The sequence below is a fragment of the Salvelinus namaycush genome, chromosome 38 (genome assembly GCF_016432855.1).
Source record: "Salvelinus namaycush isolate Seneca chromosome 38, SaNama_1.0, whole genome shotgun sequence".
Lineage (NCBI taxonomy): Eukaryota > Metazoa > Chordata > Actinopteri > Salmoniformes > Salmonidae > Salvelinus > Salvelinus namaycush.
The window spans coordinates 18785310-18810966 of record NC_052344.1 but is presented as its reverse complement, the minus strand read 5'-3'; the positions used below and the strand labels follow the sequence as shown (position 1 = coordinate 18810966).

The 25657-nt window shown below is 44.3% G+C and overlaps 2 protein-coding genes across 2 annotated transcripts; one reads left to right on the top strand and one right to left on the bottom strand.

The window, feature by feature from the left end:
- Window positions 1-6992: 6992 nt before the first annotated feature.
- Window positions 6993-7577, bottom strand: LOC120032300 (achaete-scute homolog 1a). Its single transcript, XM_038978325.1, has one exon. It carries the CDS (start codon window positions 7575-7577, stop codon window positions 6993-6995), a length of 585 nt encoding a protein of 194 aa, XP_038834253.1.
- A 3966-nt stretch (window positions 7578-11543) lies between these two features.
- Window positions 11544-25360, top strand: LOC120032299 (KICSTOR complex protein ITFG2-like). The gene is made up of 11 exons (XM_038978324.1): window positions 11544-11886; window positions 12422-12517; window positions 12702-12743; window positions 12865-13042; window positions 13162-13301; window positions 13661-13815; window positions 13961-14109; window positions 15302-15393; window positions 15483-15600; window positions 19613-19786; window positions 25185-25360. The coding sequence occupies exons 1-11, from the start codon at window positions 11791-11793 to the stop codon at window positions 25262-25264; spliced, it is 1320 nt and encodes a 439-aa protein (XP_038834252.1). The 5' UTR covers window positions 11544-11790; the 3' UTR covers window positions 25265-25360.
- Window positions 25361-25657: the final 297 nt, after the last annotated feature.

Sequence of the window (25657 nt, the reverse complement as noted above, 5' to 3'; positions counted from 1 at the left end):
ATAATTGACAGAGTGGAAAAAAATTAAGCCTGTACAGAATAAAAATATTACAAAACATACATCCTGTTTGCAACAAGGCACTAAAGTAATACTGCAAAAAATGTGACAAAGCAATTAACTTTTTGTCCCGAAAACAGTGTTATGGTTGGGGAAAATCCAATACAGTACATTACTGAGTACCACTTCATATTTTCAAGCATAGTGGTGGCTGCATTGGGTTATGGGTATTCTTGTAATCATTAAGGACTGGGGAGTTTTTCGGAAAATAAAAAAAACAGAATGGAGCTAAGCACAGGCAAAATCCTAGAGGAAAACCTGTTTCCGTCTGCTTTCCATCAGACACTGGAAGATTAATTCACCTTTCAGCAGGACAATAACCTAAAACGGGGTTTCCCAAACTCAGTCCTAAACTTGCACCCAGCGGGGGCCCCAGATCCAAGTTTGGGAAACCCTGACCTAAAACACAAGGCCAAATCTACACTTGCTTACCAAGACAACATTGAATTTTCCTGAGTGGCCAAGTTACAGTTTTGACTTAAATCTGCTTGAAAATCTATGTCAAGACCTGAAAATCGTTGTCTAGTAACGATCAACAACCAATTTGACAGAGCGTGAAGAATTTTGAAAAGAATAATGGGTAAATGTTGCACAATCCAGGTATGGAAAGCTCTTAGAGACATACCAAGAATCACTCACAGCTGTAATCACTGCCAAAGGTGATTCTAACATGTATTGACTACTTACATTACAGAGTGTTTTGTGTAGATGTCAATTAAATCCATTTTAATTCCACTTTCTGAAGGCACTGTATATTCATGTGGTAATAATATTCAAAATAATTCAGGTAGTTTGCTTACTCTCTAACTGTAAAGCCCATCTTTACCATGTATAGTTTAACATTTACCATAATCACTCTCATGAAGGTATTTTCATGCTTACATCACAAGATCTCTTCCGCGGTACCTCTTCCTCTTTCATGGCCCCGGGAGGGTAATTACAGTGAAATAAAGACTTGGTAAACACTTTGAAGGGCATTTCAAATGAAAGCTTAGTAAAACTAGCTTTTTCCAGAAGGACCAAGTGCATCTATAGAAAGAGAGAGAGAGAGAGGCTCCTTTTCGCTTTCATGGATTGCGGGGCCTTAATCTCATTAAAGTGTCCAGCGGTGTACCTCCCGCGCCGCTCCGCCCCTCCCTCCCTTTAATCAGCCCTGAGACACACTACCACTCATCTCAGATGGACCAGGGTTATAGGATGGCCATTCACAAGAGGCAAGGCAGCCCGTCGCATTCAAATGGGGAGGGCAGGCCGACGAGGTTGCTGAAAGGCACATAAGGAACATGAAAGCATGTGGCCATGGGTGTGGAAACTGAGCCTGGTCTAGGTGGAGGAAGGCTTAGTAATTATAGAGCTGGTGGTAGGGATAGGGTTGTTAACTGGGCTGCAGGAGCTGGAGGGTAGAAATGGGCTGATTGCCAGAGGATTATACCCCCTCCCCCCAATTATTACCTAGAATGCATTTAACTGTGCAAACAGGTGCACTCATACAAGACTAGAAACAGGCCGATGTAACATGAGACGCTAGGAGAGGCACACACCGACCGACACACACATACACAAGACACACACACACACCTCTGCCCTGTCTAAACCAAGTCCACACCATTGCATATTGAAAAGACCTCTCTTTTTTCCACCTGTATTGACATGGTGTTTGTCCCTCTACAGCAGCTGTTCATGTTCCTGCTGGAGGGGCAGTCAGGGGGCGCTGTGGCCCAGCAGGGCTGTATCAGCGCAGAGCAGCTCCTGGTGGAGCTCAAGGCCGGGGGCATCCGACCAGAACAAGAGGAAGCCATCAAAAAGGAGCTCCGACACATCAGCTCCCTGGACCTGCTGGACTTCCTGGCATACCTGCCCCTCTTCGTCCTAATCCACAACTCAGTCATCGCCAACCCACTGGATGACTCCAGCAACCTGTGATGTCATCGGCTACACAGGCTTGAACCCTATCTGTCATTAGCTACCACACACTGTGGCAACAGGGTTCCAGGGTTCCCTTTATAAAACGATAGCTAATGCACTTAAAGCTGTTTTTGAGATGTTCTTTTGGGGGGGGGGGCACATTTCATGTAACAAGGTCGACATTCTGAGACATTTCTTCAAAAGGGCTTTGGAGATACCCTTTGGAATATGCATTTATAAATAGCCTACTGAAGGTGGACGTCTAAGCTTGAGAATGGTGCTGTCTATGGTACTGAAATATGCAGGGATTTTCAGTTGCGGTTCATGCTGGATCAGTAATGCACTGAATAGGGACATAGCACGTTTAGACTCCAGTTAGACAAGGGATACACAATTGATGCTCATGGGGGACCAAATCCTAAAATGCAAGATGCAGGTGCAACTTCGAACTTTTGCACAAATTAAGCATTGATTTAATGCATGATTTATGCCAAACCTTTGTGCGGGTTTTTAAGATAGGGGTGGTGAATATAATGGCTCTCCACCGCTTTAGTAACTGAGTAATGTGGCATTATGAAAATAAAATAAATGAAGCATGACCTAACCTAAATCTCCTATGTGTTTTCAATCATTTCCCTCAGCTTTAAGTGAGAGGGTCCGGCAAGAAATTACAAATTAGATATGGCAGTTCTTTATTTAATTTCCCTCAGGCTTGACAGAGTTGGGGAGGAAAGCGTTAACACACTCTGACAGGCGGTCACAGAATTGTTCGGACCATTCACTGCTGTTTTCGGGTAGCTGTGTCATAGAAATTCTATGATGCCTAATAAGGGTACCAAAGAGAGCTATACATATTGCCTGTCGCTTTTGTGTCTTGTGCCCTTCTTGGTAAGCTCTATTTTTATTTTACCTTTATTGTAACCCTTTCCTGCAGTCAAATGATCAAATCGCCCTCTAGTGTAATCATGGGTGAAATGTTATTATTTTTTCATAATTAATACAATTTTTTTTTTAAATTACAATGAAAATTCTGTGTTTCTATGTCAAATGGTTTTGTGTTTCAGTCTTCTGTGATGTATATAAAGTTTAATATTTGGATGCAAACTCAAAATGTAATACATTTTCAGTTGCCTAATTATAGTTTTTTTAAGGCCATAACCGTGTGTGAGGTGTATACTTTTGTTTTAAAGTACAGTAGATTTGTTTAAGACTACCAAGAAAGACTGTGTGACCCTGACTTAGCCCACTGCAGTAAAAGGTTAACAGGGCGTTCCATTGAGAGCAAGGTCTATTTACCAAGCGAGCCCAGCATATACATAATTTACAAAATACAATATGATACAAATAGGCCTATACAAAATTACAAACACACTCAAGAAAAACAATCACATTCCTCAGCAAAGAGGTCCCCAATCAACAATTTGAACTCCCCAAAAGGCACCACACCACATCCGTAACTCTGTAGATTGTTCCATACGTGAGGTGCTAACAAACTAAAAACAGAGGCCGAAGGGATTTCCAGAGTAAGCCATCCCTGAGACCGGGTATGGTGATGTGACTCGTATGTCTAAAGGTCATTAATGATGTTAATGATGCAGTGATGCATCTGAACCTGTCACCAGTAATAAAATGAAGTGCTATGGTAAACTGCATTTAAAGGTGTTAATGAAGTGGCTGCTGCATTCATATAGATGATGTCACCATAGTCTAGGAACTGTAGGAACGTCGGTAAAATGATCTGCTTTCTACTATTAAGCGAGAGGCGGGACTTTTTTTCTACAGGATAAGCTCATTTTATTCTCAGCTTCTTCACTAAATCATCTATATGCTTTTTAAAAGACAGCCCATCGTCTATCCAGATGCCCAGATATGTGCATGCAGGGACACAATCGATGTTAACACAATCTAAAGTGCATGTGCTCTAGAAAACATATACTTTAATACTAGTTTGAGGTCAATAAAGGTTTTCTGTAAATCAATGAAGGCAGACTGAAGATCAGACAGAGCCTTGTCAACAGAAAGGGGCAGCAGAATACACAGCAGTATGCCCGCACACAAGTGAAGGATACACATTTTTACAGACAAACCAATATTGTTTATATACCGTAGTTAGTAAAATGTACAGGACACAAAATCGAAGACTGCGGGACACCTTTCGTAATATCAAGGAAACCTGACTTAACACCATCAGAAAATACACATTGTGTCCTGTCTATAAAGAACTTGGTCTCAGCAATAGATTTAAAATCAGTATTTGTCCACCTAGAGAGTTAGATAATGGTGGATTATACACAATGCCCAGGCTTTTTCTAGTACTAGGCTCCACTCAAATAAAATGTAGGACTAGTAGCCAAGCTTTCGAATATATTCTTATGTGGCTACATTTTTACCGGATAAATCATGAATGAAACATCAGCTATGCTGTTTATCTTGGTGTCAATGAATTGTAAATTGTATTGTGGTAACAGCAATAACTGCTGAGCAATAACCCTTTCAGCTAGAGATAGTGGTGAACAATACCTGGCACACTGACGATATTCCCCCTGGCAGCTGCACGCAACAAATGGTTTATTAACTTCAGCCAAACTGTTTTTTTCTTCGCAAGGGCATTTGTTGAGTGCTAGTCGCGCGCTGCTGTAGGAAAGGCACACGCCGTCAGCCAATTCAATGCGCTGTCTCCTCTCCACCACTAGACAACCGCATTCACTCATTAAACCAGGCACGCGCCTCGAAGCAAACGAGTCCCTACCTGTCAAACTCGATGCTTCTTGGCCTCAGGGAATAGATAGGTACCTGAACTAGACATATTGTCATCTAAAATATTTAATCGGTCTCTGTTTCATTGATTGCATCTTACAAACCAAGGCAAACAAGCCTACCAATTGCCAACTTTTGTAATGAATATAACCAAACAACTACAAATGATGTCCTTTGATTATGCTTAATGTCAGTTTCAATATATAGCCTACAGTTGCGGTCAAATATATTGGCACCTTAACAATTTACAGAGTGCAATGAAGCAGAATGTTATGTGTGCTCTTTGCAAAACTGTTTGAATGTCTATTTTTACCCTGTAGGCACCTGCAACTTACCACAGGTGAGATCATTTACACGTAGGCTAAACGAGAATAACTTTTCAAGCTTTACGTTTTTTCTTGTCATTGCAATTAACTTTATTTTCAGAGCTTAAACCCTAAAGTTCTATATGATTCAGAATCCTAATTTTGATGCTTTGTCAACGAAATAAATTGGTTTCAATTACAAATTGGATTGTTTGTTTTACAGAATTGCACAATATATTAGAGGTTCCAAAAACATAGTCAGCTGATAGAGTTCACTGTTATTTATACAGTTTCGTTTACTAAAGTTGTTTTTAGAGTTTATTGTAAGGGATTTCACTGAGAGGATGGCATAGACGGATTAACGGAGCCATTGTCACAACTGGGACTTTTTCAAGTGCTATTTTGGGGTGCTGGGCTGTAGCTACATATTTTTCTCACTCTGATATGCACGCGCTTGCGCGCTGCAGCATTGAGCTGGTGCACATCAGAATTGACATGCAGCATCAACGCTCCAATATTCATGACACGTCTCAGCTAGCCTAACGCCAGGCGAGATGTATTATCACCCCATTAAGTGTCCTCGGGCTATAAACAGGGCTATTGGATTCTTGAGGAATCGAATTTACTATTGTTGTATTACTCTATTTGTATGTTAATACCTTATATTACAGAATGTACTGTTTTTTTTACGCATATGGAGACGCGCGTAAAATGTGTGATATGACATGAATTCGTTGGTGGAAGTGTGCATAAAATAGGTTATATTTCTATTTTAAAAAATGTAACAGAAATATATTTCATCCCCCACTCTCCTATATCCTTTCTCCCATTCCATCTCCAGACAAACACACTGTAACTAAAAGTGAATGTAAAATGCAAACGTACAATTTTGAGGTACAAAAGGAAATACTAGAAAATGTTTTATTATGAGTCTAGAGTGTAGAAAATATGGTTATAGGCTTTTCTCTTTTCAACCAACATGATATAAGTAAAGGCAGTGTAGAGCTGGCAGTATAGCAATAGACAATGAATCGCCATTGTGCTCTGTTTGGACAATAGCTGCATAACCTTTGATCATCGTGAACTCATGAACTGATCATTGTGAACTCAAATACAATAACATGTATTTCCTATTAAATAAGACACATTGGTGCTAAAATAAAACGTTGGAGTGTCAAACCCCTTCTTGAAACCTCATTAATCAATGACCATACACAGAATAGCCAGCTGCAGAGCATTATACAAGTCTAAAATAGGCAAGAGGTAAGAGCAACTTATCAATATAAATATATACAAAAGAAAACATCTAAAAAAAATCTCTTTACATACAAAAATATCTTGATATATTTCAAAAACATGTTTGATATAGAATTTCATATAATAAAATCCGCACATTGGAAGCATTTTAGAACTAAATGTCACAGGAGTTTACAAAGAAGGGTTGATGTTCTTTGATTGGATTAAGCATAGTTTGAGAACAACATTTTAAACAATGTTTTGTGTGCTGTTGTAAATCACTTTTGAAATGTTGTTTTCGTGGGCGAATGTGCTGGAAGGTTGGATTCCCACGCTGTCAGACATGGAAAGCCCGTTTTCTTTTTAGTCCTTTGGTGCTTGGCTCAACACTGGCCTGCATGTCCGCAGTTTCTCCGGTTGCAAGGCCGTTCCTTTAGGTGGACTGGTTCGTGGACGACCGGAGCAGAACGCCAGCTCAGTGCGTCTTGTTCTAGAAGGCGCGAGCTCCTCTGTGATCCTCCCGAGCGCATGCTGAGAGTTTACATCATTCAATTGATCCATATTCCTATATTAACGAACAAGAAAAGTAGGTAAGACATTAGTTCAGTTATTTTCAGTTGATCTTGAAAACGTAATAATGCAAATATGAATTATAACAAAGCATAATACAGTACTTGTAGAATATGAATGATAGGCCTATTATAAAAACATTCGTACCTTATAGGCTGATGCTCAGAACCAGTTGGTGAAGTCCAGGAGTTCCTGCTCCTCGGGACTGAGAGGGTCGTAGGACCCCTCATCGGACGAGTAGGAGGACACTGGAGAGCCTGCCATGGAGTTCATCTCGTTGGGGTAGTTGTTGGGCGACAGGACCCCGGACTGAAACGCTGCGCTCACCGCGTCGTGCTCATCCAAAAGTTGCTGCAGTGCGCGAATGTACTCCACCGCCGACCGTAACGTTTCCACTTTGCTCATCTTCTTGTTGGCCGCGCCATTGGGGACGTGTTCCCGGAGAGTGGCGAAGCCGTTGTTGACAAGTTTCACTCTGTTGCGCTCCCTCTCGTTCCGCCGCGCCACGGTGTGCGGCTGCTGCTGCGGCAAGCTATACCCAAAGCCGGCAAAATTCAGCCTCCTCTTGCATCTTAGCAGCTCGGGCGAGGATGAGCGCTGCCTCTTCACCTTGGATGCTGACTTGCCGCTCCCTTGGCTGCTGGTAGGGCTGAGCTGGATACTCTGTGCTGCGGCAGCAAAGAAGCAGGAGGGCGGCATGAACTGCTGCTGGCTCACATTTATTTCCATCTTGGCTGTGATGTCCATTGGCACGTATTGAAAAATAAAAATAAGAGTTGCAGAGAATCTCAGAGTTCTTCTTTGGATAGATCTGTAGCAGTGCGTCCTGCTCGTGGCGTTCACGTGTGGCTTAATGCTCACTTTAGCCTTGTTTAATGGGCGGTCTTGTGGGCTTCTGCCTCGCACACTCCTCAGTCTGAACTGAGTCCTGAGAAAGGCTAGTAGCGGGGCTTATACACTGGCAACCCCACGCGCTGGACCTGACCACGCCTCCTCCTCGTGCTAGTTGTATTCACCTTGGCTCCTGTGCTGTTGCAATGCGTACGCCGGACGCGTGCCACTTGAACCACTGAACAAACAGTCACCAAATCACAACTGGTTGCAGCATGCAGACTTGTTCCAGATGTCTTGAGAGTTTTGAGAAGTAATAGAATGTTACTTTTCATTCAACGCTGCTTTGGAAATCTACCACCGGATCGCATGATTACGCATGACGCTCCTCATATAAAATGCATAAAAATAGAGCGTCTTTGGTTCAGAAATGCAACTTATTTGCTAGATATATTGAATTGTTTCATGGCGAATGAGAGACTGAGGGTCTTGTTCATAAAAGTTGGCCACAGTTTGATATCATTTAAAATAAGATCTAGATCGAAAGACAAATAAGGTGTAATTTAATTGTATGTGTAAAATGAGTAAAACGTGTCCCTTTATGGGTGAATCAAACAACTTCAGATTTTTTTTTGAATATATAATTTTTTTAATAGCTTATACAAGTGAAACTATTAGTCTATACTAGCTTTTTACGCATGCAGATAACCAATTTCCCAAGTGGACCGAGAAGTAGTGCTGAAAGGCAGCTCTCAAACTCTGACGGACCTTAAGGGTGCTTATAAAAGAAGTTGAGATTTAGTTGTTTGCATTGTCCATAAAGTATGGGCAGTATACTATAAGGTATATCTTATAGACCCCACTGACTGTAAGTTGTTTTGAACACTTTCGGGTTGGCAGGCACAAGCAGACCCCACAGTCTTGGATGATCCACAGTTTATTGTTAACACTTTTACAACCGCATTTGAAAGCTTCGTCTTTCGAAGAATGAAGCTTTGTCCAGCAGAGGCGAATTTTCCACTTTCATTAGGCTAGAGCTAATCATCAACATCGGAGAGGCGAAACGGAAGGGTAAATCTGAGAAGGGGCCATAAGAAGGACGCATTCGAGGATGTTTTGTGTATGATTTGATACACCCTATTTTGTTACAGTAACGACTCGACACAGTGTATTTCGACAATTTTGTTTTATTTTAAAGGGCAGCATAATAGAACATGTCTTTCACTAAGAACAAAACCAACCGACTCCACTCATGGGGATAAGTGTGTGTGTGTGTGTGTGTGTGTGCGTGTGTGTGTGTGTGTGTGTGTGTGTGTGTGTGTTTGAGGGGAGGAGGTAAATTGTGAAATTTTTCTGTGTTGGCTGTGGCATTCAAAATCAAGCCTGCATTGAGGAACCCAGCCCCCACCAACTTTTCTTTTCTTTTTCCTCCCTTTTTTGCACAGCAAGAGAGTTTAGAAAAGAAGCGTGGGTTCTATTCAGTTTCCCCCAGCCCCCTCGCCATCGTCGGCTTTCTGAAACGTATCTAGCATGCCCTGTCAGTGCGGTTCCAGAGTCCAATTAGCGCTTTGTAAAGACTTTTTTCTACTGCAGATCTTCCAGAGGCAGGCAGAGCGCTCCCTCTATTCGAGGGTTCCAGTCATAGCCGAGTGTAATAATTAATATGACATCTGGGCGCCCGAGTCTCCATTAAAACACCTCTGTCTTTCTGCTTTTGCAGTTCACTGAGACATCATAAAACAAAACCCATAAGGGCCCATTTGTCCTGGGAAATAATCCCTATGTGATATGCGGGATTAATTTTCAATTTGTTAGCTGTTAAACTAAATTGTGGTGTTTATTTTTTTAAATAATGTGGTCGTTTGGGGTCGCCAATGGCACTGACTCTTTGTATCATTTCTGCAGGTGTATTACAACAGATCAGTCTTATAATAACGTGAAAAGCCCCTACTGAATGCATTTTGAAAGATACAAACACAGTGATCACGGTTATCAAAATTCTGATTTATCTTAACTAACAATTTCAATAAATGAATAGGTCTAAATAAAAAAGTTTGAAGGACATAGCCTATAGCTGCATTAACTATTCAATTGTGCTAAACTAGAGTTTTTAGATGAAAGACCATATCTGAAATAAGACATTTGAAGTGCACAGTGTTGTCTAGCTAGCGTACATGACAGTATAGTGGACTTTTATTTTGAAAGTTTGGGACGTTTAAAATTAGGCTACTTTAAACATCTATCTGATGCTTTTGTTTAACTTATTGAGTAAAAGAAAAGTGCTGTGCTATGCATTTGATTAATTAATGAGACCTGTCAAGAACATCTGGAGTGAATGGTAATGAACCATGCCATCACAAGGCATCTGAGTAATCTGAATCAACTTCTCTCAGCAGTTAGCCTATTGAAGAGATGCTGAACTGAATATTTATCTGAAATTCCCTAAAGTCGATGTGGACAATCATCCAGTCCTGTCTGTGGCCAGTGATGTGCAGCTGTTAAATGGGTTGTGACTACCTGTTCTGGTCTTTGCACACACACACACACACACACACACACACACACACACACACACACACACACACACACACACACACACACACACACACACACACACACACACACACACACACACACACACACACACACACACATAGAGAGAGCGAGAGATCACCAGTGGTGGAAAAAGTACCCAGCTGTCATACTTGAGAAAAAGCAAAGATACCTTAATAGAATATGACTTAAGTAAAAGTCACCCAGTAAAATTCTACTTGAGTAAAAGTATTTGGTTTAAAATATACTTAGGTATCAAAAGTAAAAGTAAAAATAATTTCAAATTCATTATATTAAGCAAGCCAGATGGCACCATTTTCTTGTTTTTATTTATTTATGGAAAGCCACAGGCACACTCCAACCTTCAGACATAATTTACAAACAAAACATGTGTGTTTAGTGAGTCCGCCAGATCAGAGGCAGTGGGGATGAACAGGGATGTTCAGTTGATAAGTGTGTGAATTTGACTATTTTCCTGTCCTGCTAAATATTCAAAATGTAACAAGTACTTTTGGGTGTCAAGGAAGATGTATGGAGTAAAACGTACACTATTTTCTTAAGGAATGTTGTGAAATAAAAGTACAAGTGGTCAAACATATAAATAGTAAAATAAAGTACAGATACCCAAAAAACTACTTACTTAAGTACTTTACACCACTGGAGACCACTGAAAACAGTGGCTCTGCTGCAGTAAATATCCACAGGCTGTTATGTGCACTGAAATTATTCCGCACTTCTGAGAATATACCAACAAATGTAGGCCTTTCAAACATGTAGGCCTAATATATAGGCAAACCAACGGTGGCTTGGGTTCTTCACTCAAAGGGTCATATGGGTCAGAAGGGCCTTGGGTCCCTAAACAGTATGCATGAGGTGAAATAGTTGGAAAATATTTTGTCTTGTACTGCAGCACCCTCTAGAGGATTGACAGTGCATCACCAAAATGCCTTTCAAGTCCCTGTAAACTTGATGGCAGTTGTACTGAGTTTTTAAACCTTTTTGATTTAATGCCCACAGCAGTCTACCACGTTATTCTTTTAGCTTACTGACATTATAATTTATCATTTACACTCATAGAATATTCTGGAATTACTAGGCTATATTATGAACAATTGAATAATCAGCTAGGTGGGATTCAGTATTTGTGCATAAACACAAATGCAGGGATTATGTTACAATATAATATATTTTCGTTGGCTGTTTAATTTGTCTTTATTTATCAATAACTAACGATATCTGTAGGATTACAATAAATATCGCCGCGTGACCATACGAATCGCAAATTACAAAACGCATGAAGCTTGTCTGGAGTATGTTTCCGTACTGTTTTTATGTCGTGCGCTTTGTTTAAGGAAGAGCGTACAAACCCTCACGTTTTATAACTTCAGTACAGCTTTCTGTTATTTTTAGTGGTTATGGTTGATAATAGTTATCACGCCAAGTTTAAAAGCAGAAGCAACGCTTAAATATACGCTTTAACACAGCTAACTACTTGATGTTTCTCTAATTTGCATTTGGATGGTGCAAATTGCAGCTGTCAGTGTCCAGCTCAGCTGTCAAACTGTTATCTGGTGATATGCGGTCCTTGAGCTATGTTCAGCGTGTTAGTTTTGATTTCCCCGGAACCCTTTTCCCTCATGCAATTTGTCTTGGGGATGCGGACAATGACTCGGTAAAGTATCAGCAGCGAGACAATTATTCAGGTATCTTTCCTTGTGTCCATGTTTTCGGACATTGGCAATCGTTGAAAATAAATGTGTGTAGTCTCATTGCTCACGGCGTTAGTGTATCCACCTCTTAGGGCCAGTTATACATATTATAGGCCTACCAATGACATGTATCAACTCGTTTTTTTGTCAGTTATTTCCCCCACCTACGTGGCAACATAAATCATTTTTCAGAAGTCATAGACTGCTCTGCCCACTCTCCACTTGCCCATTCATTGTCCAGCTGTGCCTTTCTAGTCCCTGTACTGTAAATAGCAACTCCTGCTTTAGAGGGTCTCTGACTCATTCCCTCCAGTCACGATAAGAGGGTCAAGAGTGAAATAGTAGATGCCATAACAGTACTCCTATCACGTTCCTTGACCTTCCAACATATTTATGACAACATGTCTTATATCTATGGAAACAAAATGTCCTGGCTGTGACTGTACCCAGGGCCTTGACCCCAGAACTTTGACATGAACTGTTATTCTTTTTTAACAGCTGAATGAACTTATTGTGGGTGACACCAGTGGAAAGCTGCATGTGTACAAGAAGGATGACTCCAAGCCTTGGATCACTAGAACATGTGTGGGCATGGTAAGCGGCTGCTTAGAGGGCATTTGATCACTTCTCTGAGTTCAAATGGCGGCACATTTAAGTACAACTGTAGTGGCATAAAAGAGGAAATTTGAACACCGCTGTCTGCACATCTGATTTCTATTGTTATTTTAGCAGATTTAGACAAATATTTAATGAGTTATCTTTTTTGTTTATTTTTTAGCTCACCTGTGTTGGTGTTGGAGACATATGCAACAAAGGAAGGGTGGGTGTGCAGAAACTGTGCATAGTCCTCCAGTCAGATGAGGAATATTTGTGTGTCATTTTCCCCTTGCATCCAGTGTGTGATATCACCTAACTATTCACTGCCTTAATTTATCCATCAGAACTTTGTAGTTGCTGTGGGTGCAGAGGGATGGTTTCACCTGTTTGACCTGTCTGCAGTGGCAGGAGCCAAGTCAGATTCATCCAGCCAACAGGAGGCGCTGTTCTCTGACGACCAGAAACCCTGCTTCTCTCAGCACATTCCTGCCAACACCAAAGTCATCCTTATTAGTGACATAGGTAACCTCTCGTTCTGCACCCATTTCGCCCTAGATGTAGGCACCCTCAATGCAATTGACCGCTTCTGTTTTTCGACTGCTTTATTCTCAACTGTGTATGTGTGTGTACACGCTTTGCAGATGGGGATGGGCGCAGTGAGCTTGTAGTGGGATACACAGACCGTGTGGTGAGAGCGTTCCGCTGGGAGGAGCCTACTGATTCTTCAGACCTGAGCTCTGGACAGCTGGTCCTGCTGAAGAAGTGGCTTCTGGAGGGACAGGTAGGTCTATACACAAACGTGAAATATGTCAATCAAAGACTGAAAAGTCCTATCCTACGAAGCAATCTACTCAGGGTTTTCTAAAGCTTACCAGCTTCAGCTAGCTTTACGTTCCAGCTCAGGCTTGGTCCGTTCTACGACGGTGGATATTGCTTGTCCGCCTGCCGCTAACTAGCAGGCTTGTAACTGCTCATGTCGCACATGGCTAGTTGAACTCTTCATTGAGACAATGCTGAAACATTCACCCATGAATTAATCAGTGCCACATTTTCATTTGTTCTGAAATAAAAATGGATGACTTCACATCCTGTAAAGTGTACACTCTACTATTTCTAATCCATTATTTCCTCCTGTGACAGGTGGACAGCCTGTCAGTAAACCCAGACCTAGAGGGTCTTCCTGAACTGATGGTGTCCCAGCCTGGTTGTGGCTTTGCCATCCTGCTGTGCACATGGACACAACAGGGCTCCTCTGAGGCGGGGCCTGGGGAGGAGGCCCCACCCACTCCTGGCAGGTACATACCACTGGACATGCAGAGCACCTAATACATATACAGTACACAGTAGTAGACATGTAACAGTGCTTTGGCTGTCTAATGATAGATAGGCTGTGCCAGTTGATGTTGGTATCGTCCTGTGTTTGTAATGTGTCTGTCACAGCGAGGGTCCCTCCAGAGACGTCATTCTGCATCTGACCACTGGTCGGATCCACAACAAGAACGTCTCCACTCATCTCATCGGGAGCATAAGCAGAGGCTCCAAAGGCGACTCCTCTAAATGCGGCCTGTTTGCCCTCTGTACTCTAGATGGTAAGTGTCTTAATTAAGTTGTTCAGAAGAGCAACGCTGCGTAATTCGCTAATCGCACCACTGACCACTCTGAACTTTTGTCCACAGTCCGTCTCATAACAGAATCCTAATGAGGATGTGTTCAGACAGGACGTGTTAACATCACGGCAGTCAATTATCTTCTAAAATAATGAGCTAAATCATAACTGAAGTGGGCTCAGCAACAACAAAAATCAGATCCAAGGTTTATATGACTTGTGGTTGTGAAGATACCTGACTGACCTGTTTATCTCAACAGACATGACCCTGTATATTAATCCTCCTTATAGAAACCTGCTGAACATCTCTGACAGGCAGTATATCTGCCAGCTCACAGAGCTGCCTAGCCTGCTCCGCTGCCCCCTTAAGGGGAAAAGGAAGACCTTTCTTACTCTCTCACCAATTACAATGTCTAACAAGGTCACTCAGAACTAGGAAAGGCATGTAGAACGGAGGGAGGTGTTGTGGGTGAATGTTACCAGAAGAGACTGGTTGTGGTTGAGCAGGCTGAGGGCTCTGTGAGCTCCTGGAGAGACTATCAATATTTAAAGAAAAGGGGAACCAATATGATTATCTTACTAGAGAGTCTGGGCCAGTCACAGATAGGCTAATAATGATGCACCAAGAGAGGGCTTGACATGCCTGTGTACCCTAATTAGGATCAACGTTTGAGCAATTCTGCTGAGGGAATAGTGAAATGTAGCCAGATCATATTACAGCCATTTTATTAAACAATAAAGGTGACGCAGGAAGATAATGTTGCTGTTTATGAAGATGATTTTTCCAAGTATTTGGATTTCGATTCAAAGCTTGTTGGTGTTTTCAGGAGAGATTGAGTGACAGAAATGGTGTTGAATAAAGGTTACCTTCAACATAGTCATCTAAATGTCTCCATCCCTGAGCCCGAAGCAAGGAAATAGGGCAAAATTGGTGTCCAGCACTCAGAGTGCTGCTGTAACCACAGAAATAAATCATTCCATTTAATGATTTCCTTAACCTCGTGAGAACCAGTGATCTGCAGGTCTTGAGTTGTTTAAGTTCTCTGTATTTTTTTCTCAGACTGTCGTATTATATGCAGTATAAACAATACTCTTGATACCATTTACAATATTAAGCATAAAATGTTGGTCATTTTAGTATGTGAATAAAGTGATTGTGTGTTTTTGTGTTCCAGGCACACTGAAACTGATGGACAGTTCAGAGCAGTTGAAATGGTCAGTGCAGGTGGATCACCAGCTCTTTTCTCTGCAGAAGCTGGACGTCACAGTGAGTTTATAAAAACAATCTACGTTTTTTTTATTGACTGTTTGTGCCTGTGCGGTTTTTGACATTGTGACTGTGGCTCTTGTCTCCAGGGCGACGGCAGAGAGGAGGTGGTGGCGTGTGCCTGGGATGGTCAGACCTACATCATCGACCATAACCGCATGGTGGTGCGGTTCCAGTTTGACGAGAACGTCAATGCTTTCTGTGCAGGTGAGACTCTAGTCATATCCCTCACCTATGTATACCTGATTTACGTGATGACTAAGCAAATGATATAGACCAGTGGTTCCCAAACATTTTATAGTCCCATACCCCTTCAAACATTCAACCTCCAGCTGCGTACCTTCACTAGCACCAGGGTCAGCGCACTCTCAAATGTTGTTTTTTTGCCATCATTGTAAGCCTGCCACGCACACACTATACGATACATTTATTAAACATAAGAATGAGTGTGAGTTTTTGTCACAACCTAGCTTGTGGGAAGTGACAAAGAGCTCTTTTAGGACCAGGGCACAAATAATAATTTAATAATAATCAATAATTTTGCTCTTTATTTAACCATCTTACATATAAAACTTTATTTGTTCATCGAAAATTGTGAATAACTCACCACAGGTTCATGAGAAGGGTGTGCTTGAAAGGATGCACATAACTCTGCAATGTTGGGTTGTATTGGTGTGGTGGTTAATTTCTGTATTATCAAATGAGGACAGACAAACCTATCACACAAGTCGGAGTTATACTTTAACTGAATCTTTATTAGTTAGAGCTTTGCAATAGCGATGGCTGGTCGACGAATCACGCTAAGATGATTCGTTGAGAGCCCAGAGACAAAAGGTATTTTATAGCCAAGATACACCCCTTTCAACCTATATGACGAACAACAGATATATAGAATGGGTCACAAGGTTAAGCTCTGTATGAAATATACCTATAATACATAGCAGACAGTATCTGCTGGGTCAACAGTTTTCATGGTATAGAGACCAGTGTCTGGCCCTCCGACTCCAAACTGGCCCTCCGACTCCAAACCAGCTCTCCCTGGTACAGTATAGAACAGAAACATTAACTCATGCTCTGAAATGCTCTTTAGGTTTTATCACCCAAAAGACATCGTAAATCTCCTGTCAGTGTTATCTACCAGAGGCCCATCCTCAGTAGAACACACACACAATAGTTAACAGAATACTCTATTCTGTTGCATAAAACAACCATTTGATACAATAAAAGTATTATAACATAATCTTGCAACTTTTCCACCATATTGGAGAGAGTCTTAAATCATTTCCCACACACAGTCTGTGTTTAGATTTCATGCTAGTGAGGGCTGAGAATCCACTCTCACATAGGTACGTGGTTGCAAAGGGCATCAGTGTCTTAACAGCGCGATTTGCCAAGGCAGGATACTCTGAGCACAGCCCAATCCAGAAATCTGGCAGTGCCTTCTGATTTAAATTCAATTTTCACAGAACCGCTTGTTGCTATTTCGATGTGGCTCTCTTGTTCAGATATTGGTAAGTGGACTGGAGGCAGGGCATGAAAGGGATAATGAATCCAGTTGTTTGTGTCATCCGTTTCGGGAAAGTACCTGCGAAATTGCGCACCCAACTCACTCCGGTACTTTGCTATATCACATTTGACGTTGTCCGTAAGCTTGGGTTCATTTGCACACAAAAAATCATACAATGATGGAAAGACCTGTGTGTTGTCCTTGTTAATGCAGACAGAGAAGAGCTCCAACTTCTTAATCAGCCTCAATTTTGTCCCGCACATTGAATATAGTTGCGGAGAGTCCCTGTAATCCAAGATTCAGATCATTCAGGTGAGAAAAAACATCACCCAGATAAGCCAGTCGTGTGAGAAACTCGTCATCATGCAAGCGGTAAGACAAGTGAAAATGATGGTCAGTAAAGAGAACTTTAAGCTCGTCTCTCAATTTTAAAAAACGTGTCAATATTTTGCCCCTTGATAACCAGCGCACTTCTTCTGTATGTTGTAAAAGCGCTACATGGTCGCTGCCCATATCATTGCATAGTGCAGAAAATACACGAGAGTTCAGGGGCCTTGCTTTAACAAAGTTAACCATTTTCACTGTAGTGTCCAAAACGTCTTTCAAACTGTTAGGCATTCCTTTGGCAGCAAGAGCCTCTTGGTGGATGCTGCAGTATACCCAAGTGGCGTCGGGGGCAACTGCTACCACTCCACTATGTCTCCCTGTCATGGCTTTTGCGACATCAGTATAGATACCAACACATATTGACCAACGAAGTCCATTTGATGTCACAAAGCTGTCCAGTAATTAAAAAATATCCTGTCTTGTTGTCCTGGTTTCCAGTGGTTTGCAGAAGAGTATGTCTTCCTTAATTGACCCCCCATAAATGTAACGGACATATATCAGGAGCTGTGCCAGGCCCGCCACGTCTGTTGACTCATCCAGCTGTAACAATTCACTGGCTTGTATGCGAAGCAGTAATTGTTTCAAAACATCTTCTGCCATGTCACTGATGCGTCGTGAAACAGTGCTGTTTGATGAAGGCATTGTCTGTATAGATTTTTGGGCCTTTTCCCCAGCATTGTCCCAGCCATATCCACGGCAGCAGGAAGAATTAAGTCCTCCACAATAGGCTTGCCTGTCCTAGCCACTCGGTAGCTCACTATATAAGACGCTTCTAGCCCCTTCTAATTAATGGTATCTGTTGCTTTTATGCAAGTCTTACTACTTGAAATTTGTCTAAATTCTCACTCAAAAAACTCCTGTGGCTTATTTAAAAAATTGGCATGTTTTGTTTCTAAATGTCTGCGCAAGAGTGAAGTTTTCATTGAGTTGTGAGATAGTACTTTTGCACATATAACACACTGTGGCTGAGGAAAGGCACTACTCCCAATATAAGTGAGCCCCAAATCCATGTAGTTCTCATAATATTTGCGCCTCTTCGATGGTCCAACGTCCCTGTCTGTTGTTCGGTGCTTTCCCAGGTACCTACGGACAGTTAGTGGAATTCCCGCGAGAGAGTAACGGTTAATGTGATTGGATGTTAATTATTTGACCAGGCTACCTGTATTTGACATTGTGTTGTTATTTCGCTGAACACTAGATGGTTTAATTGTATTTTTGGTAGTGAAACGAGGCTACTCAGGCGAGAAAAAGAACTCCCCCAAATGTATAGCCCCGTTGGAAAATATAATGGACTGTTTGAAAATGTGAAGAATTTTTTAATATTTTTAAATACAATTATTATTATTATTTTTAAATGTGAATCACATTTTAATTTGGCGTACCCCCGACGGCATTGGGTACCCAAATTTGTGAATACCTGATATAGACAGTATTAATTCAGTATGTTTCCAGCTGATGTCACCATTAGATGGCAGTGTTGGATTTCAGGCTCACATAAACAAGCTTCATCCTCTATCTCAGGCTCTGTCAAACGCTGTTTCTCCAATCTCTGCACGAGCCCCAGTGGCTCTCTGAGGGCAGAGAGAGATCATATTGTTATCTAATAAGCAGGATTAAAGAAATGGGCAAGAGAGAATCAAATCAAATGTTATTTGTCACATGCTTTGTAAACAACAGGTGTAGAGTAACAGTAAAATGCTAACTTACGGGCGCTTTCCAACAGCGCAGAGAATAATACAAATAATAATAATACCACAAGGAATAAATGTAGAATGTGTAACGATGAACGCATGTTGAAGCTACAGACAGGACTTAATCTTCAAGCACAGTGCCTGCATTCTACAGTGCTATCAGAGTCAGTGTGAACAACACATGCTCAGGGGTCATCCATGCTTTGTCTCTGTGGTCATTGGAGTGCATTAGCTCAGCCTCACCACTGTTGGCATTGCTTGCGAGCCAGTGTTCACAGGGCCACAGTGATGAGCAAATATTTTCTTACTTACTAAAGGGGGAAAAAATGCATTGTTGGTCATTTGGTGCTTGTTTTTAAGCACTTCATGGTAAGGTCTGTCTGTACCTGTTGTATTCGGCACATGTAACAAATAAAATCTGATTTGATTTATTTAATTTGAACAATCTTATTTCTAAGCATCTCCTACTGTCACAATGTTTATTTTACTGTAATGACTAGGGCCTGGAGTTTTTCCTGATATTCAACATGAACAACATGTGATTAGGGAAAACTCAGGCCCCTAGTCATGGAATATGTGGAATATGTTCTTCCCTGTGGTTGTCTAACCAGCCTTACATGTTGGTGTTTAACAGGTCAGTACAACTGTAAGGATGGCAAGAACAGCCCCTGTCTGGTGTACGTCAGCTTCAACCACAAGATATATGTGTACTGGAGGGTGGAGCTGGAGCGCATGGAACCCACCCATCTCCTTAGGGTCCTGGAGGAGAGGCCAGAGTTCAAGGCCCGACTGGAGCAACTGGGAGTGGGTGAGTTGGAGTTAAACAACAATATAAACCTAAAAGCTACTCTCATTCAAATCATATCTAGAAAAAAAATTGTTAGGTCTAACCTCATCTCCAGGCTCATTACTAGAGAGAGCCGACAGGTGGACTAAGTAGTTTGAAATACATCTTGCATGTAATTTAATTAGACCACAGCACCAGGTAGAAAGCTCCTGGGTTTCCCTGTCCACCATTTTGTTTAGTTCCCCATTAACTCAGCTAATGCTACCTGACACATAAACAGTGCATCTACTGTTCTGTATTCATGTAATCTAACTGAGAGTAAGGGAAACAGATTAAATGTGTGTCCTCTACTCGTCTACATGTATGTAAAACCTGTCTCCGCCAGCAGACTGTTGTTCTGATGCGTGACTGGAGTATTTATAGCGGCAGAGGCTGGAATCCACGCATTCACTCCTATGGAGCAGAGGGGACCGCTCTCTCTTCATCTCGCTCTCTCTGCCTCTCTCTCTTCTTCGCTCTCTCTATCCCAGGGGAATTCTCTCTCAGCAGGCTAGCAACACTGTCAAACACTGCCCAGATTCACAAACACATCACACGCACACACACACACAAACATAATGGTGTCTTTTTGTAGGCACCATGCTGCCATGGTTCATGGGCAAAGCCTATGGGTAAATGAATGGAGTTTTTGGATAAACGCGCCGAAAATAAGGTTGGTGGTAAACACAGGCTTAGGGGATCTTGTTCTATGAGATAATCTTTATCCGCTAACATCATTTTTTGTGAATTCTGAAGCATTTATGTCACCCAAAAAATCACAAAGCACATAAAAGGCTTCATAATTCATAAAGGTCACGTTAACGCCCTGATATTATCTCATCGAAAAAAACCTATCAGATCTCCTAAGCCTGTGTTAACCTCAGACCTTATTTTCGGCGTTTATCCCAAAACCCCATTCTTTCCCATTCATTTTCCCCATAGAATCGAACCAGAGGTATCTCATTTCAGTTTTTTAGGACGACAAGCTGCCAAGCTCTATTCAGGCTTATCTTTCTGCTCCGTGGGCACTATCTCCATCTGTCCCTGGTCTGCCCCATTAATGAATGACATAGACTGCACTACATTATACAGTAGCTAGCTTTCTGTCTGTTTATGTTTGTGTTGCATATGCACGTACTGTGTGACTGTTCGTTTGTACTATACTCTGCTGCTCTGCATGGCCCTGTCTGTCTGTGCTCTCAGAGTGACAGATGGTCCAGCTACCTGACCCAGTGGAGGCTGCTGAGGGCAGAACGGCTCATAATAATGGCTGGAACGGAGCAAATGGAATGGTACCAAACACCTGTAACCATGTGTTTGAGTTTGATATATTTGATACCATTCCACTTCTTTTTTTCAATGTTTTTATTGTTGTTTTTGATTATATAGTCTGCAGATAGCCATTTCATGTAGGCCTTATTCATTAAAAAAAAAATGTGCTGACGACAGATTTCCTAACAGCAGCTAAGCCTAGTAGCTTCCTGTTCCTGCAGCGTGTTAATAATTGAACCCCTGGGCACGTTGGTGCTCCTTCCTGCGATTTCAGAGAACTGTTACCTAACTCATCATGAGACACATAGTAGTCATGGAGACTGAGGGCTGAGGAGGGTGTAGGGATAGAGAGAGGGGGGTAGGGACAGAGAGAGGGGGGGGTAGGGACAGAGAGAGGGGGGGGTAGGGACAGAGAGAGGGGGGGGTAGGGACAGAGAGAGGGGGGGGTAGGGACAGAGAGAGGGGGGGGTAGGGACAGAGAGAGGGGGGGGTAGGGACAGAGAGAGGGGGGGGTAGGGACAGAGAGAGGGGGGGGTAGGGACAGAGAGAGGGGGGGGTAGGGACAGAGAGAGGGGGGGGTAGGGACAGAGAGAGGGGGGGGTAGGGACAGAGAGAGGGGGGGGTAGGGACAGAGAGAGGGAGCGGTAGGGACAGAGAGAGGGAGCTGTAGGGACAGAGAGAGGGAGCTGTAGGGACAGAGAGAGGGAGCTGTAGGGACAGAGAGAGGGAGCTGTAGGGACAGAGAGAGGGAGCTGTAGGGACAGAGAGAGGGAGCTGTAGGGACAGAGAGAGGGAGCTGTAGGGACAGAGAGAGGGAGGGGTAGGGAGAGAGAGAGGGGGGGTAGGGACAGAGAGAGGGGGGGTAGGGACAGAGAGAGGGGGGGTAGGGACAGAGAGAGGGGGGGTAGGGACAGAGAGAGGGGGGGTAGGGACAGAGAGAGGGGGGGGTAGGGACAGAGAGAGGGGGGGGGTAGGGACAGAGAGAGAGGGGGGGGGTAGGGACAGAGAGAGAGGGGGGGGGTAGGGACAGAGAGAGAGGGGGGGGGTAGGGACAGAGAGAGAGGGGGGGGGTAGGGACAGAGAGAGAGGGGGGGGTAGGGACAGAGAGAGAGGGGGGGGTAGGGACAGAGAGAGAGGGGGGGGTAGGGACAGAGAGAGAGGGGGGGGTAGGGACAGAGAGAGAGGGGGGGGTAGGGACAGAGAGAGAGGGGGGGGTAGGGACAGAGAGAGGGGGGGGTAGGGACAGAGAGAGGGAGCTGTAGGGACAGAGAGAGGGAGCTGTAGGGACAGAGAGAGGGGGCTGTAGGGAGAGAGAGAGGGAGCTGTAGGGACAGAGAGAGGGAGCTGTAGGGACAGAGAGGGGGAGCTGTAGGGACAGAGAGAGGGGGCTGTAGGGAGAGAGAGAGGGAGCTGTAGGGACAGAGAGAGGGGGGGTAGGGACAGAGAGAGGGGGGGTAGGGACAGAGAGAGGGGGGGTAGGGACAGAGAGAGGGGGGGGTAGGGACAGAGAGAGAGGGGGGGGTAGGGACAGAGAGAGAGGGGGGGGTAGGGACAGAGAGAGAGGGGGGGGTAGGGACAGAGAGAGAGGGGGGGGTAGGGACAGAGAGAGAGGGGGGGGTAGGGACAGAGAGAGAGGGGGGGGTAGGGACAGAGAGAGAGGGGGGGGTAGGGACAGAGAGAGAGGGGGGGGTAGGGACAGAGAGAGAGGGGGGGGTAGGGACAGAGAGAGAGGGGGGGGTAGGGACAGAGAGAGAGGGGGGGGTAGGGACAGAGAGAGGGGGGGGGTAGGGACAGAGAGAGGGGGGGTAGGGACAGAGAGAGAGGGGGGGGTAGGGACAGAGAGAGAGGGGGGGGTAGGGACAGAGAGAGAGGGGGGGGTAGGGACAGAGAGAGAGGGGGGGGTAGGGACAGAGAGAGGGGGGGGGTAGGGACAGAGAGAGGGGGGGGGGTAGGGACAGAGAGAGGGGGGGGGGTAGGGACAGAGAGGGGGGGGGGTAGGGACAGAGAGAGGGGGGGGGGGTAGGGACAGAGAGAGAGGGGGGGGTAGGGACAGAGAGAGGGGGGGGGGTAGGGACAGAGAGAGGGGGGGGGTAGGGACAGAGAGAGGGGGGGGGGGGGGGACAGAGAGAGGGGGGGGTAGGGACAGAGAGAGGGGGGGGGGGGGTAGGGACAGAGAGAGGGGGGGGGTAGGGACAGAGAGAGAGGGGGGGGTAGGGACAGAGAGAGAGGGGGGGGTAGGGACAGAGAGAGGGGGGGGGGGGGTAGGGACAGAGAGAGGGGGGGGGGGTAGGGACAGAGAGAGGGGGGGGGGGGTAGGGACAGAGAGAGGGGGGGGGTAGGGACAGAGAGAGGGGGGGGTAGGGACAGAGAGAGGGGGGGGTAGGGACAGAGAGAGGGGGGGGGTAGGGACAGAGAGAGGGGGGGGTAGGGACAGAGAGAGGGGGGGGTAGGGACAGAGAGAGGGGGGGGTAGGGACAGAGAGAGGGGGGGTAGGGACAGAGAGAGGGGGGGGTAGGGACAGAGAGAGGGGGGGGGGGGGGTAGGGACAGAGAGAGAGATGGTAGGGACAGAGAGAGAGATGGTAGGGACAGAGAGAGAGATGGTAGGGACAGAGAGAGAGGGGGTAGGGACAGAGAGAGGGGGGGGGGGTAGGGACAGAGAGAGAGATGGTAGGGACAGAGAGAGGGGGGGTAGGGACAGAGAGAGGGGGGGGTAGGGACAGAGAGAGGGGGGGGTAGGGACAGAGAGAGGGGGGGGGGGGGGGTAGGGACAGAGAGAGAGATGGTAGGGACAGAGAGAGAGATGGTAGGGACAGAGAGAGAGATGGTAGGGACAGAGAGAGAGGGGGTAGGGACAGAGAGAGGGGGGGGGGGTAGGGACAGAGAGAGAGATGGTAGGGACAGAGAGAGAGATGGTAGGGACAGAGAGAGAGATGGTAGGGACAGAGAGAGAGGGGGTAGGGACAGAGAGAGAGAGAGAGAGAGAGAGAGAGAGAGAGAGAGAGAGGGAGGGGCTAAACCCAGCTAGCAGTGTGACATCAGCTTATTGCTGATAGATAGCACTGCCTGTGTGTGTGTAGCTGTTGCCTGTCACCAAGTCTGAGTTCCACACACAATGGTAGACATCTTCACTCACCCATCACAAATAACAACCAAACACATCCCCCTTCTCTGACTCTGTCGACAGAACTGAGATATTATATATGAGTCATTGCTTAATAACAAGGAAGAGAGTAAAATAAATGTATCTACAGTGTGTTTTATGTTTAACTAGAAGCTTCTTTTCTCTGGCTTCACAATGTGACAGTGCAGGATAATTATGGCTGTTGCTGTACAGGTAAAAGCAAGACACCGTGAGGAGAGAGGCATATTTGTTATACCTATGGGGACTTTTATCTCTCTCTGCTTGTGTTTATTTCAGCAGTAAATTAATAATCTGAATGTCTTCTCAGCGGCGTTGCCATGCAGATGGTACAGTTTACTTTGTACCACCACTCTCAGGTGTTTTACTGTGGCAAACTAAAACGTTTATGTTAAGTGAACCTGTGTACCTGTCTGCAGTATGTCATTACTATGTAAATATGGGTTTGAACAAAACTTAGAAAGTTGGACCCTCAACAAGAAAGCGAGGACATGTAGCTACTACATATCACCTGTCTGCATCTCTTGATTTAACATCCTGCCCTAATGCATTTTCGGTAAGGGACCAGCTAAATGAATGGCCCATCCGTAATGCATGGAATCCTGCTTCTGCATGATGATGTCACACTTTTTCTGCATTACCTTGCCTAAGCAACCATTGTCATGCATTCTAAACTCCCCAGTTTAAGTGAATGCTGGTAGAATAGCTCCTCAGAGCAGCAGGGAGCTCCTCCACTGGCTCAGCTGTAATTTATTATTCATATAAAGCAGTGCTCTCATCTGCATTTCAAAACCCACTCTGACTCAACCCCACTAAAGACAGTTTAATACAGAGCAGTCCCAGCTCCTTCAGAGGGACTCGAACCTGCAACCTTTCAATCAGAAGGCACCCATGCCGCCAGAGGACAGACAGGTCATATGATCATTGTCTGGTCAAGGGTCATAGCCACCATTTGTGTCTCTGACAGACGCCGAGGACAGGGAGGCCGTGAGAGAGCTGGTGGGAGACACGCTCTACGGACACACGCTGAAGAAGCAGGCCGGATGACCTTAACACGAACCTCACCTCTCCACTCCTCCAACCCCCCCCCCCCCCCTTCTCTTTCTCCTCGTTTCTGTGAATACTCTGAATAAAGGCTGAAGCACACACTGACTATCAGTTGTCTCATGTTTTTGGTAGAATCTTATTATGAAATGTGTCCGGTTTGCCTAGCTGTCTCACTGTCAGATCTCCCCTCTGGCATAGTTATTGGTATTCCATGCACCAGACTGGTTTAGAAATAGGGTCTAGAAGACACATTGAAGTGATATATGCTCTCAATGTGAATAACCTGTATAGGTTCAACCACCAATATTTATTCCTGGTTTTTGATCTGGTAAGTTATACCAAATGTCAGCCATTTTAGTCCCTTTCTTTCTGTCTTTTTGTTCTGTGATCTTT

Bases quoted from the DNA above. Each gene is read 5' to 3' on its own strand.
- LOC120032300 (XM_038978325.1), bottom strand. From the start codon at position 7,577: ATGGACATCACAGCCAAGATGGAAATAAATGTGAGCCAGCAGCAGTTC.
- LOC120032299 (XM_038978324.1), top strand. From the start codon at position 11,791: ATGCGGTCCTTGAGCTATGTTCAGCGTGTTAGTTTTGATTTCCCCGGA. The intron at 11,887-12,421 runs GTAAAGTATCAG...CTTTTTTAACAG, and splicing joins GGGATGCGGACAATGACTCG to CTGAATGAACTTATTGTGGG. The intron at 12,518-12,701 runs GTAAGCGGCTGC...TTTATTTTTTAG, and splicing joins CTAGAACATGTGTGGGCATG to CTCACCTGTGTTGGTGTTGG.